Below are 11,598 nucleotides of genomic sequence, written 5' to 3' on the forward strand. Positions count from 1 at the left end.
CTCATTCCTCAGCAAATCATCATTCATTCTCCATCTGTAGGATCCCTGCAGAGACAATTTCATCTCAAAAAACACTGCATTGTGGTCTGAGCAAGTCTTAGGGCATATTTCCACTTGCTCCCACTGTTGTTATTTAACAGAAAAATGACCCGTTTTTCTGTCTCCGTGAAAGCATGGTTCCTGTCTCATTTCTTCCAACCTCTAGAGGAGATGTTGAGAATGCATTTTTGGAAAAAAAAAATGCAATTATGCATACACACCTACACAAAGTTGTTTAGTTTGCAGCTCCCCCCACCCTCTCCTGGGTGGATGCATCTTGACAATAATACATGCAAATGCATGTCCATGGACATATAATTCCCTCTGAGGGTCTGCAGGGGAGAGCAATGCAAAAGGTCCCAGATTCAGTCCCTAATTATCTCTGGTTAAAAGGATCAGGAAAAGGAGGGCTCTCAATAAAGCAAAATGGGACAGTGTCTCACCAGCCAGAGACGCCCAAGCAGACATCTCAAACTCCATCCTCTTCCAGAACCCACCCCTGCCCCATGCAAATCAGAGGTCATAAAATTAAATATTATTTTAAGCAGTTTTATGGTCAGTTCACTAACCATATATCCAGAGAACAGGTCTCCTTTTGCCCACTTGCGTTATTCTCACCAGGGTGGTGGCTTTGATTTGCCTTTCCATGATTGATCTATGCATACAGCTTTGTGTTTCCTACTCAGGACCCACTGAAGAATATCTCATCCAGTTCAATCTTTGAATAACAGCTTTGAAAAACTTTTTCATACTCTCCAGTGTGCTACCCTTGCCGTTGTGGCGGCACAGGGCTGCCGTTCTGTGATTGGACTTAGGCTACTTGTTGAATGGTTCATTTATCCAGTCTGTATAACGTTTACTGCACATGTAACTTGTTAAGATAGAGTTGTACATTTATCCACTCCATGTTTACAGTATCTTCAGGCTTTGTCTTGCACATGGCACCTTAATATGTTTGTTGTTTGAATGGTTATAAGTCTATCTCTATTCTAGCTATTATTCTAGTAAATTTGGTTTTATACTTATAAGCCAGTTTGTAATGTTGTTGTTTTGCAGTTCACTAACATCTCTTTGCTCCAGAAGCCCAGTGCACAACTGATTTATCAAAGAGTAAAGGAAGACAGTCCTTGTTGTAAGAATAGGATGTTACAAAAACATCTATTTTCATTTGTGGACGTGCTAGGAATAGTGCAGTTCCCCCTCCGTCTTGTGTGTAATAGAAATCCATTTGACGAAACCTGAGAGCAGAGATGCCCTAAATGAGAAACCCTCTGTACGGTGAACCATGAGGCCCAATACCTTGATTAGCTTTTGCAAGCCAGGACTGCCTAACTCTGAAACTGGTTTTCAGTGCTAGAAAGCAGCAACAGCCAACAGAAAATGCCTCCAGGCTGAAGATGTGCACATTTCCCTCACCGCTGAAGAGGCACAGCCCCATTGCAGCTGAGATTCGAGGCCTGGCTTCCAGGCATGCGTGAGACCCTGCACCTCAGTTGCACAGACTAACCTGCACACACACACACACACACACAGGAAGGAGAGAACCGGATGGGACATGATGAAAGAGTTTCATGCTGCCTCGGGCTGCCTCTGGGCAGAGACGGGGTTTCTTCCTTGCCGGCTTCCTTGAGCAGAACAGCTTAAGCGGAGACTTCCCTTTCCCCTCTCTTTCTTATTTTTAACAACCATCCAACTGTTAAGTTGTGGGTGAACATATCAGACGACACAGCGATTCTTCAAACAGCTCTTGTATATTCAGAGGCCAGAACAGAACTGAGCTGAAGGGTTCAGTCAGCCTGCTTATATAGAGCTCCAGTACAATGTAACTGTAACAATTTTCTAAAACTATCCAATCACTGAACGTCACTTTCGATCCCTTATTTGCATAACTATCTACAGTATCCCCCTGCTGGCCCAGGGTGAGAACTTCAGTACATAACACCAACGGTCATTTTAAGCCATCTGGAGAAAACCACAGCAGCAAGGGGGAAGGGGTACATAAATTAAGCACTATGTCTGTCAAATAGGGACACCTGGAACTGGAAGAGGCGCAGGTGGATAGCGACACCAGTTCCCTTAGGTCAGAAGTTTCCAAGCTTTTTTAGTCCACAGCTCCCTTGCCCAACTCCATTCTTTCTGTGGCACGCCTGTAGGGCTCAGGAGCCCAGTTCTGTCACCCCTTGCTTGCAGAGCTGGCAGCCTCTCTCCCTCTTTAAGACACCCTCCCTTGTGGAGGGTTCCCCCAGCCTCCTCTCCTCTCTCCTCTCCTTAGGAGTCCTCTGAGCAGCCACTGCTGCTGCCCCTGGTCTCTGAGCTATATCTCTATTGCCCCAAAGAGAGGTGCCTCCTGGTGAGCTTATAGCCAGGTCTGCTGCAATAAACACCTGTTATGGCCTCAGTGAAGAACAAGAACGAGACTGGAAGTGCTGCCTGAACAAATGCTGGTTCCATAAAGATACCATGTGATTTTTGTCCCTATACCAGGCTAGTTCCAGAACTGGCCCATCCTCTATGAGCCACTTTTAACAGGTGGCTAGAGCCGCTCACCTGCCAATCACCTAGGACCGGATTTAGGTTTGATGAGGCCCTAAGCTACTGAAGGTAATGGGGCCCTTTATATGTCCAGCTGTCCTTTGTCAACAACAAATTGTCACTGGTTTTTGTGTTGAATATATGCTATATGGTCATTTATGGACCTAATAGGTATCTAAAGCCATTTGCACATGTTGCCATGCAACCGGTCCATGCAGAATGTAGGCACCCTATATATAGAAATGAGCAAACCAGTGATATTTTAGAGAGCAGGCTAGCAGGCGGGGCCCATGACTTACATCACAGGAGCCTACACAACACAAAACACTGTTGCTGGATGTAGGTTTTATTTTATTTGTTTTTTATCTTATATTTTGGAAATGTACATCCAGGTTTTTTTTTCCTTTAAATTTTTTGGGGGCCCCCAAGAGAGTGGGGCCCTAAGCTATAGCTTGTTTAGCTTATATGTAAATCCGGCACTGCAATCACCCACTGCCCTATGATGTTGTATGATTCAAATTCAAATATATAATTGGGAGCACACTCAGTGCATTCTGGGTTCTTTCTTTTAAGCCCTGGCTTTAAGTTGCAGCTGCAAAAATTCCTGCTGAAAGTGGGACATGCATTTGGCATTGAATGCAAGTGCAACTCCTGGCAGGCTCTGGCAACACTCCAGAGCTCTGAGCAGGAGCTTGCAGAGGAAGAACCGGGAACCTGCCCATTGCTCCTCTGCTTGGTTGCTTTACCTGCTCCACACCTGATGTCATACGATGGCAGGTGGGGGGGAAAGATGGCAGGTGGGGGGAAGCAGCCTTGTGGATCAAATTAGGACTCAGCCCAGGCCTAATGTGGTCTGCAGGCCAAAGGCTCCCCATGGCTGTCATAGCAGAACTGAGTGTGTTTCTATTTCAGCAGTTTCCGTAAGCTGCTTCGAGAGCCTCTCGAGGCTGTACAGCGGATATAAATATTATAAATAAATAATATTGCCAAAATTACATGCCCCTTGAGTTTCGTCCCAAGCAGGTACAGCAGCGGTAGGCTGTTGGTTGTCCCCCACCTGTTGCTGGATGGCCAACAGTCGTGAATGATGGAGCTGGAGTCAAATAACAGTGGAACCTTCCTGGGGTACTGAGTTGTTGGCTAAAGACCCCTCTAGTCTAGTGTCTTGTTCTGAACTTTAGCCAGCCAAATGCTTCTGGGCAGCTCACATTGCTTGTCCCACCCTGGCAACTGGTTCTGAGTGATACAACTTCATCTGAACATAGAAGCTGTATTGAGCTATCCCAGCTTACTCCCATTTAAAGAGTACTCCCTCTATGACTCTGTCTAATACTCTTTTATAACGGTCTAAGCCAATTGCTACCGCCATATTTTTCAGTGCCCCCTGAAAACATTCTTCCTTAGGCAAACCTGCCCAGATGCTTAGAAATGGTGGTGTGAATTTAATCTGTTTTCTTATTTTAACGTCTTGCATGTTTTAATGTATTGTAATCTTCCCCCGATGTATAAGTCAAGTGATGTAGAAATAAATATACTGCAACCTTGAGGTCCATTTGTTAATTATTTGCTGTGCTGTGCAAAGAAAGGCTCTGTTTTCTCCGTTCTGCATCTATTACCAATCCACTGGTGCTGAGATGTGATGAGAGAGGGGAGAAAAATGATATTTGACCCATTCTCTCCACATTGTGCAGGATTTCATTCCACCATGAGAGACATTTGTAGGAAGCGCCTTGTAAGCAACCCGAAAGTAGACAACCTCAAACCAACTCTAGCTGCTGAGCTAAGCGCTTTGACTGCTGTGGCTGACTTTTACTTCCTTTGACCACCACAGGTAATGGGTAGTTTCAAAAATGTCACTCAGCTGACAGTGGCATGGGGAGGGGAGCAATGTCCAGGGATTCACCTGCAGCCCCCTCCCTGTGTTCTTCTTAAATCTGCTCTGGAGGGTCTCCCAGCCCTGCAGTGTTGGGGCTGCAGGGACAGAACTGGATGATACAACCCCATGGGCACCACTGGATAGCTCAGTTGTCTAGAGTGTGGTGCTGATAACACCAAGCTTGCAGGTTTGATCCCTGTATGGGGCCAGTGCTAGATTTACATATAAGCTAAACAAGCTATAGCTTCAGGCCCCACTCTCTTGGGGGTCCCCAAAAAATTTAATGGGGAAAAAACTGGATGTACATTTCCAAAATATAAGATAAAAACAAATAAAACCAACATACAGCAACAGTGTTTTGTGTTGTGTAGGCTCCTATGATGTAAGTCACGGGCCCCGCCTGCTAGCCTGCTCCCTAAAATATCACTGGTTTGCTCATTTCTATATATAGGGTGCCTACATTCTGCTATTTATAATTATTAGTAGTTTGCATCATATATTTACACCTATTGTTATTTCATGGTTTAGAAGTTTCTAGAGACTAGATTATGAGTCTTTGTAAATTGTGTTTCTAAAGGAACTTTTGTTATTGCTAAATGCCAGTGTGTTTGCATTATTAAGTTTGTGATGAATAAAAAATCATTTTAAGTTAGAGCTTAATAATGATTTCACTATTAATATACTTCTTAATTGTATTTCAGTTCAACAATTACTTTGATAAAATACATATTTTGTTATGTGCAAATGGCTTTAGATACCTATTAGGTCCATAAATGACCATATAGCACATATTCAACACAAAAAACAGAAACAATTTGTTGTTGACAAAGGACAGCTGGACATATAAAGGGCCCCATTACCTTCAGTAGCTTAGGGCCTCATCCAACCTAAATCTGGCCCTGGGGGCAGCTGTATATTCCTGCACTGAAAGGGGTTGGACTGGGTGATTCTCAGGGTCCTTTCAAACTCTACAATTCTATGGTTTGTGATTGGGATGTGGATGAGATAGTAGCAGTGAGACAGAAAAGGAAAGGACTCACCTTTGACTTGGGATGGTTCTCAGCCCACTTTCCCCCAGCAAGGGCTACCCAGAGCCTCCTAAAAATCTGGCCCACTGATGCACAAACATCCCACCCCAAAAAGCACCACTTCCCACCATAGATGAGACTCACCATCTTCTGCAAGCGTTGGACAGGCAGCTTCAAAGAACAGATCAAATATTTTCTGAGGATTTTCCCTGAAGAGAGAGAAGAGGGACCAAGGAACTCAGAGCTGGTAAGAAGAGGCAAGAAGAAGAGCTTTGAGCAGACCCATGGATTTATTGGACAATATTTACAAGGATGGAGAAGTGTCTCTCTCTGTATGGGCAAAGCAGCAACAAGTTCTGGCAAGAACTCACAGATCTCACAATATTTTGATGAATTCTAGTGAGCTCCCGAAGGAAACCACCGCCGATGCCTGTGCTGCTTCTCCACCGGTGGTGAAGGTGGCGGGGTGGTTGGGGCACTAATGGGGTCACAGCCTCATGGGTTTCTCATGCCTGACGCAGTGGCCTCACCTCACCTCATGGGTGGGCCAGGCTCCTTCTCAGTTCCTCCTCCTCTCCAGCTTTCTTCCCCAGATCACCAGGACCCTAAAGCTCTCTCTCTCTCTCACACACACAACTTTCTGCCTCTCATATTCCACCTCATTCCTCCAAATGCCACCCTTACCCTCCCTTAATTCCATCTGCCCCTGCTTCTCCTTTCTCTCCTCCCACCATCACCAAAGAATTAAAACCACCACACACCAAGAGACCCTTCTCCCAGCCCAGTCTTCCCTTAACCCGTGCAATTATTTGCTACAGACGTCAGTACCCCTTCCCCCCTTCCTGCCCACTTCTCCTTAACCCACTCCTGCCTTTAGACCTTTGGGAAACAACCAATGGAAATAGTGTGATGACGAACTAGAACAAATATAGTATATTCACACACACACACTTCCTGTGATACTGAACTCAGGTGGTGAGTGCCGACAGAAATAGAGCCACTGAGAGATAACAGGGAGATATCTGCATGTTCTGGTAAACTCCAAGTTTGCAGAAGTATTTTTTTAATTTAAAAAAACCAGACAAACCCTTAGGCGCCCCTCCAAAAAGATCCCCTCCCATCCCAATGAGGACTGGCCATGCTCAAGAGCCGCAGAATGTTGCCTGTCATGTTGGAAAATAAAAGCAAGATTCTGGGTTGTAGGGGAAAGAGGAAGGTGTGGCAGACTGGCAAGGGCGTTGATCAGGCGGGAGGTGAGGAAACTGCAACGTTTTGCCACACATCCTATGTCTGTGGGTATGCATTTTTAGTGCTGGTGCTGACCTATAAAGCCTTAAATGGCTCAGGACCACAATACCTCAAGGACCGCCTCTTTCCATATGAACCTACCCGGACCCTGAGATCATCTTCTGAGGCCCTTCTTCATGTGCCGCCTCCTCAAGAGGTCCGGAGGGTGGCAACACGAGAACGGGGCCTTCTCTGCAGTGGCTCCTCATCTGTGGAATGCTCTCCCCAGGGAAATCCACCTGTCACCTTCATTATACACCTTTAGGCGCCAGGCAAAAATGTTCCTTTTTAACCAGGCCTTTGGTTGGTCTGATTTACATCGTATGCCCTTGTAAAATGTGGGGGTTTTTTGTGTGGGGGGGTTATTATTGGGTTATTTTTTATTTTGATTATATATATTGTGGTTTTATATTTTGATTTTGTTCTGTGAACCACCCTGAGACTGCTGGGTATAGAGCAGTGTATAAATTCAATAAATCATCATGATCATCATCTGATTCCCAACATTCTGTGACTTCAGCATGATCAAACTGATCCAAAAATGATAGAGGCAAACTTAATCCTTAATATCTGAAGTCTCCAGTCTTACATCTCCATATAATATATTTTAACAATCTGTAAAATAGGTCCATCTCTCTGTAAAGTTAACACTTCAGAGTCTACTTTCTTTCCTTCATATCAGTTTGGTTAATTTGTCCATTTATATCAGCTCCAAGCAGTTTAATAACGATTCCCAATTAGATGCAGATTGCTGAGAGTGCCATATTCTAGCATCTAGCCCACTCGATCTTTCCAACTTTAAACAGGATCTCTGTACTAGTAGTTCCTAAGCCTATATCATCCTTATCCTCAGTCACATAAAACAAAAGCAGCATAGGAATTAATCTCAAAGTTTCCCCTGTCAGATCAGATATACACCATTTGTCTCCAAAAATAGTGGCTATTTGGCACTTTGACTGCATGTGCAGAAGGTGTGTATTCCCTGATCAGGTATATGCATGGTTACACATGTTCATTCTATTATTTTTGCCTTACAAGTACTTTTCCTTGCAAAATGGTGCTTATTCATAGTTGTTGTTTTTTGGATCAATGAAGCAAAAAAATATTTCATTCCTGCGGTCATGAGGGTGCTGTGAGTTTGAAATGTGAAACTGCACATGCTCAGAGTATTTCCTTTCTTACATCAGAGTTGCCAGACTTTAGTTTGTATTGCTCCAACATGTCAGGAATAAAGAGGCAATTGGAAGGCATGAAATGGTAGACTGGGGTGGGGCAGAAATGTTAATTGTGCCCTCGCAACTGAAGCAATAAACAAGTCTGTGTGCACCTAAGTTATATGCAGCCTATCTGAAGTACCTGAGCTGAATTTCATGCCAGGAATGTTGTGCCTTGGAGATACCAGACTGAATAATATTTCTACTTTTCTTCCTGGTTCTCTCTGGTTAAAAAGTGATATCAGGTACCAGAACTGGTAAAGAGAATCTGGAAAGTAGCTGCCATTTAGGACAGACATTATATCATCAGTGGCATCAGCAGAAAACAAAATACGGGAAGAGCAAAGTCCCTTGCAGGAGATGACCTTTATTACCATGGCCAGCTTCTGAAGACAAATAAATGACTATCCTATCTGTTCCTATCCTACCAGTATTTTCTGTGATGTCTTGGCTCTTGTAACCCAATGGCTGTTGATTCTTCAAGAATCCCACCACACACAATGACCTCCTAAGACAGGAGTGGACAACTGTGAACCTCCAGATGTTGAACTCCAATGTCCATCAACTCCTGCCAGCATGGCCACTAGTAATAATGGAATAATGATAATGGAAGCTGTAGTCTAGCAACAACTGGAGGGTCACAGGTTGTTCACCCTGGACCTAAAACTGTTTACAAGCCAAGAGATTTCCATGCACGGCCATCTGGCCTGAATCAGCAATTAATTATCCCAGCAACACACAACTTGAAGAGTTGGCCCATAGCATGTCCTCCAGCATTGCAAGGTGTTCTAGTGGGATACAACTCTCAGGTCAGTTGGAGGAGGAAATAGTTTCAGGTAGATCCTGATTTACTTTGCTGCATGGAAGAATTAAAACCGAAGGAAAGTGAAGGTGAGCAGGCTTTGCAGACACAATCCCCTACCCTGCAGCCCATGGTCTTACTTGATCCGGGATCCCATCGTCCTTGGCTCATTCCATCACATTGTCATCTGCTGAAGCACCACGGCGGACTATCTTTCCTTGCATCTGAACAAGTGGACTGAAGCCCTGAAAAGTGACAAATCTCTCTAGGGCTGAGTCTGGTGCATAAAAAGAAAAAAAAAACACATGCAGGGCATTTCCTTTGTGGCTTTTTGTTAGAGGAAGTATGAGGCCTTAGCTCACTGCTAGGGTGGAAGTTTGGGGGGGAGGGGTGCTTGTTGCTTGAGTCTTGCTCTTTTCTTTTTGCTGTTTCCTTTCCCAGCACACCTGAACCTTCAAGCCAGGTTAGCGGCAGATTCTGGGAGGCGAGCAGAATTTTGGATCAGCTTAGGCCTTAGACTAAAGGGAAAGGAGGAAAGGGATGTTTCTGCTGGCAGTACGGCCTTTCTCTACTCCTGCTTTTGTGGTGCTTGGAGGCATTTAGAGAGTTGCAAGGATCGTTGCCTGCATCCTCTTTGGATCAGCACCATTACCTCCTCCCAGTGCTTTTGGATTCCTGACTGGATTAGCCTTTGGTAACTGGTGGCTACTAGCTACTGCACACCCTTCTTGTGTGCGTGTGAGAAAGGAGAAACAGTGTGGCTGTCTAAATGTAGCCAGCAAAAAGAAGGAAGTCCACATTTTTGCAGCTGGCTGACAAGAAACAGCAGGGAGGTGGGGGCTGTATGCTGTTGTACGGTATGCTGATGACAACGTAGTGTGCGCACACTCAGAGGATGACCTCCAAACCATCCTAAATATCTTTGCAGAAGCTTACGAAATGCTTGGCCTATCACACAACATCCAAAAAACCAAAGTGCTGCATCAACAAGCACAAAACAACCCCTCTGCAGTCCCACAAATCCAACTCAATGGTGTAACGCTGGAGTCAATCACTTCTCCTACCTGGGCAGTTATCTTTCCACAAGGGCCGATATTGACGCCGATATTGACGCCGAAATCCAGCATTGCCTGAGCTCTGTGAGTGCAGCTTTCTCCCAACTGAAGTGCAGAGTGTTTGAGGACCGGGACATTCGCAGGAAAACCAAAATGCTTGTTTACAAAGCTATTGTACTACCAACCTTACTGTATGCTTGCGAAACATGGACCACTTATAAATGCCAGTGTACTGTAAGAAGCAAAGATCACCAGTGTCGAAGCAGTGATTCTTCAACATCAACTCTGATGGTGTTTCCTGCTTGGCAGGGGGTTGGACTCGATGGCCCTTGTGGTCTATTCCAACTCTATGATTCTATGATTCTATGATTCTAACTTTGTTGGACTGGTCATGTGCGGAGAGAAAGGGAGAAACATGCTAAGAGGAAGACATGTTTGGCAAACCCTCACCATGATCAACCCTCAACTATGTCCCCACTGTGGAAGGGCGTGTGGATCCAGAATTGGCCTCTACAGTCACCTACGGACACACTGTTAAGACTGTGTTCATGGAAGACAATCTTTTTTTAAAAAAATAATTTTTATTGATTTTTTTTTTAAAAAAAAATTGCAAAACATCCATCTTACATATAATATATAAAAACCACTTGGCCATCTTGGCCTGAGACTTCTCTCCTTCTCAACTAATGGTTTTCCTAATTATACTCTAATATTGCATTTTGTTATTATTATTACCCTTAAATCCAAATCTTAAATACACCATTTAAACATCATATTGATAATAGCTGATAACGATGCCAATTGTTTACAATTGTCTCTCCAATACAGTACAATGCAAATTTATTCCAGTCTTTCAAAAAGGTCTCGTCCTGCTGGTTCCAAATTTTCCCAGTTAATTTCGCCAATTCGGCGTAGTCCATTAACTTCATCTGCCACTCTTCTTTTGTTGGGATCTCTTCCTTCATGGAAGACAATCTTACTTGGCTATGATTGATTGCCAAAGAAGAAGAAGAAGATCTGAGGAACTGATGAAACTTTAATGGTGGCCCTTAACTATTCGCTCTGTCCTGCCCAGCTTGTCAAACAAAAAGATGTGACAATTCTCTTTTTAAGTAAAATGACCTAGTAACAACTCCTGAAACTTCCTGCCACAGGAAGATGTAGAGAGTATGAAATGGCATACTTAGGACCACTTGGTAACCAGCCTTTGCTCAGCTGCTTTGCTTGCTAATAGGAATTCATGCTTCCTCAAGGAGTCTTACTCACTAAATTTGTTATGCACTAAGCTTGGATCCTAGATCAATAGGCAAGTAGAATCCTAGAATGCAACAACTGATTGGCTTGCAGGAAAAGACCAATCAGGCTCCAGGAGGGAAGCAGAATCAGCCAATCAGACGGAACTCATTGTGTAAATAATGTATATAAAAGCCTGAGGTTTGGGGGGCAATTCAATCACTGTTTTACAAGCTGCAATAAAGAGCATGAAATCACTACAGGACTCTGAGTATATTTCAAAATTAGACATTCTCCAGACTGAGTACCTGCAAGGGTGGGGAGCAGGGCTGTCAGGGACAGGAAAAAAGGTATTGCAGGTTTGGATTTGGAGACAAAGAGTGATGCTTTTAAATGGCCTGGAAGGGAAGGAGTCCACCCTGATGTAGAATCACTGTAATTTTGATATTTTAAAGGGTTTTCTGTTTACCGTATTTTTCACTCCATAAGATGCACCTAGTTTTTAGAGGAGGAAAACAAGAAAAAATATATT

At 44.0% G+C, this 11,598-nt stretch overlaps 1 protein-coding gene across 3 annotated transcripts in view; it reads right to left on the bottom strand.

Annotated features, from left to right (window-relative positions):
* Window positions 1-10,061, bottom strand: part of DENND1C (DENN domain containing 1C) — a 55,616-nt gene extending 45,555 nt beyond the window's left edge. For all 3 annotated transcript variants that reach the window (XM_080988110.1, XM_080988109.1, XM_080988108.1), the window contains exons 1-3: window positions 10,012-10,061; window positions 8,919-9,055; window positions 5,620-5,684 (exon numbers count right to left, since the gene is read on the bottom strand). In XM_080988110.1, the coding sequence (XP_080844236.1) occupies window positions 5,620-5,684; window positions 8,919-8,935 (82 nt within the window). In that variant the 5' untranslated portion in view covers window positions 8,936-9,055; window positions 10,012-10,061. The remainder of the gene's footprint in view (window positions 1-5,619; window positions 5,685-8,918; window positions 9,056-10,011) is intronic.
* Window positions 10,062-11,598: the final 1,537 nt, after the last annotated feature.

This window comes from Podarcis pityusensis (genome assembly GCF_964106645.2).
Source record: "Podarcis pityusensis genome assembly, chromosome: 17".
NCBI lineage: Eukaryota > Metazoa > Chordata > Lepidosauria > Squamata > Lacertidae > Podarcis > Podarcis pityusensis.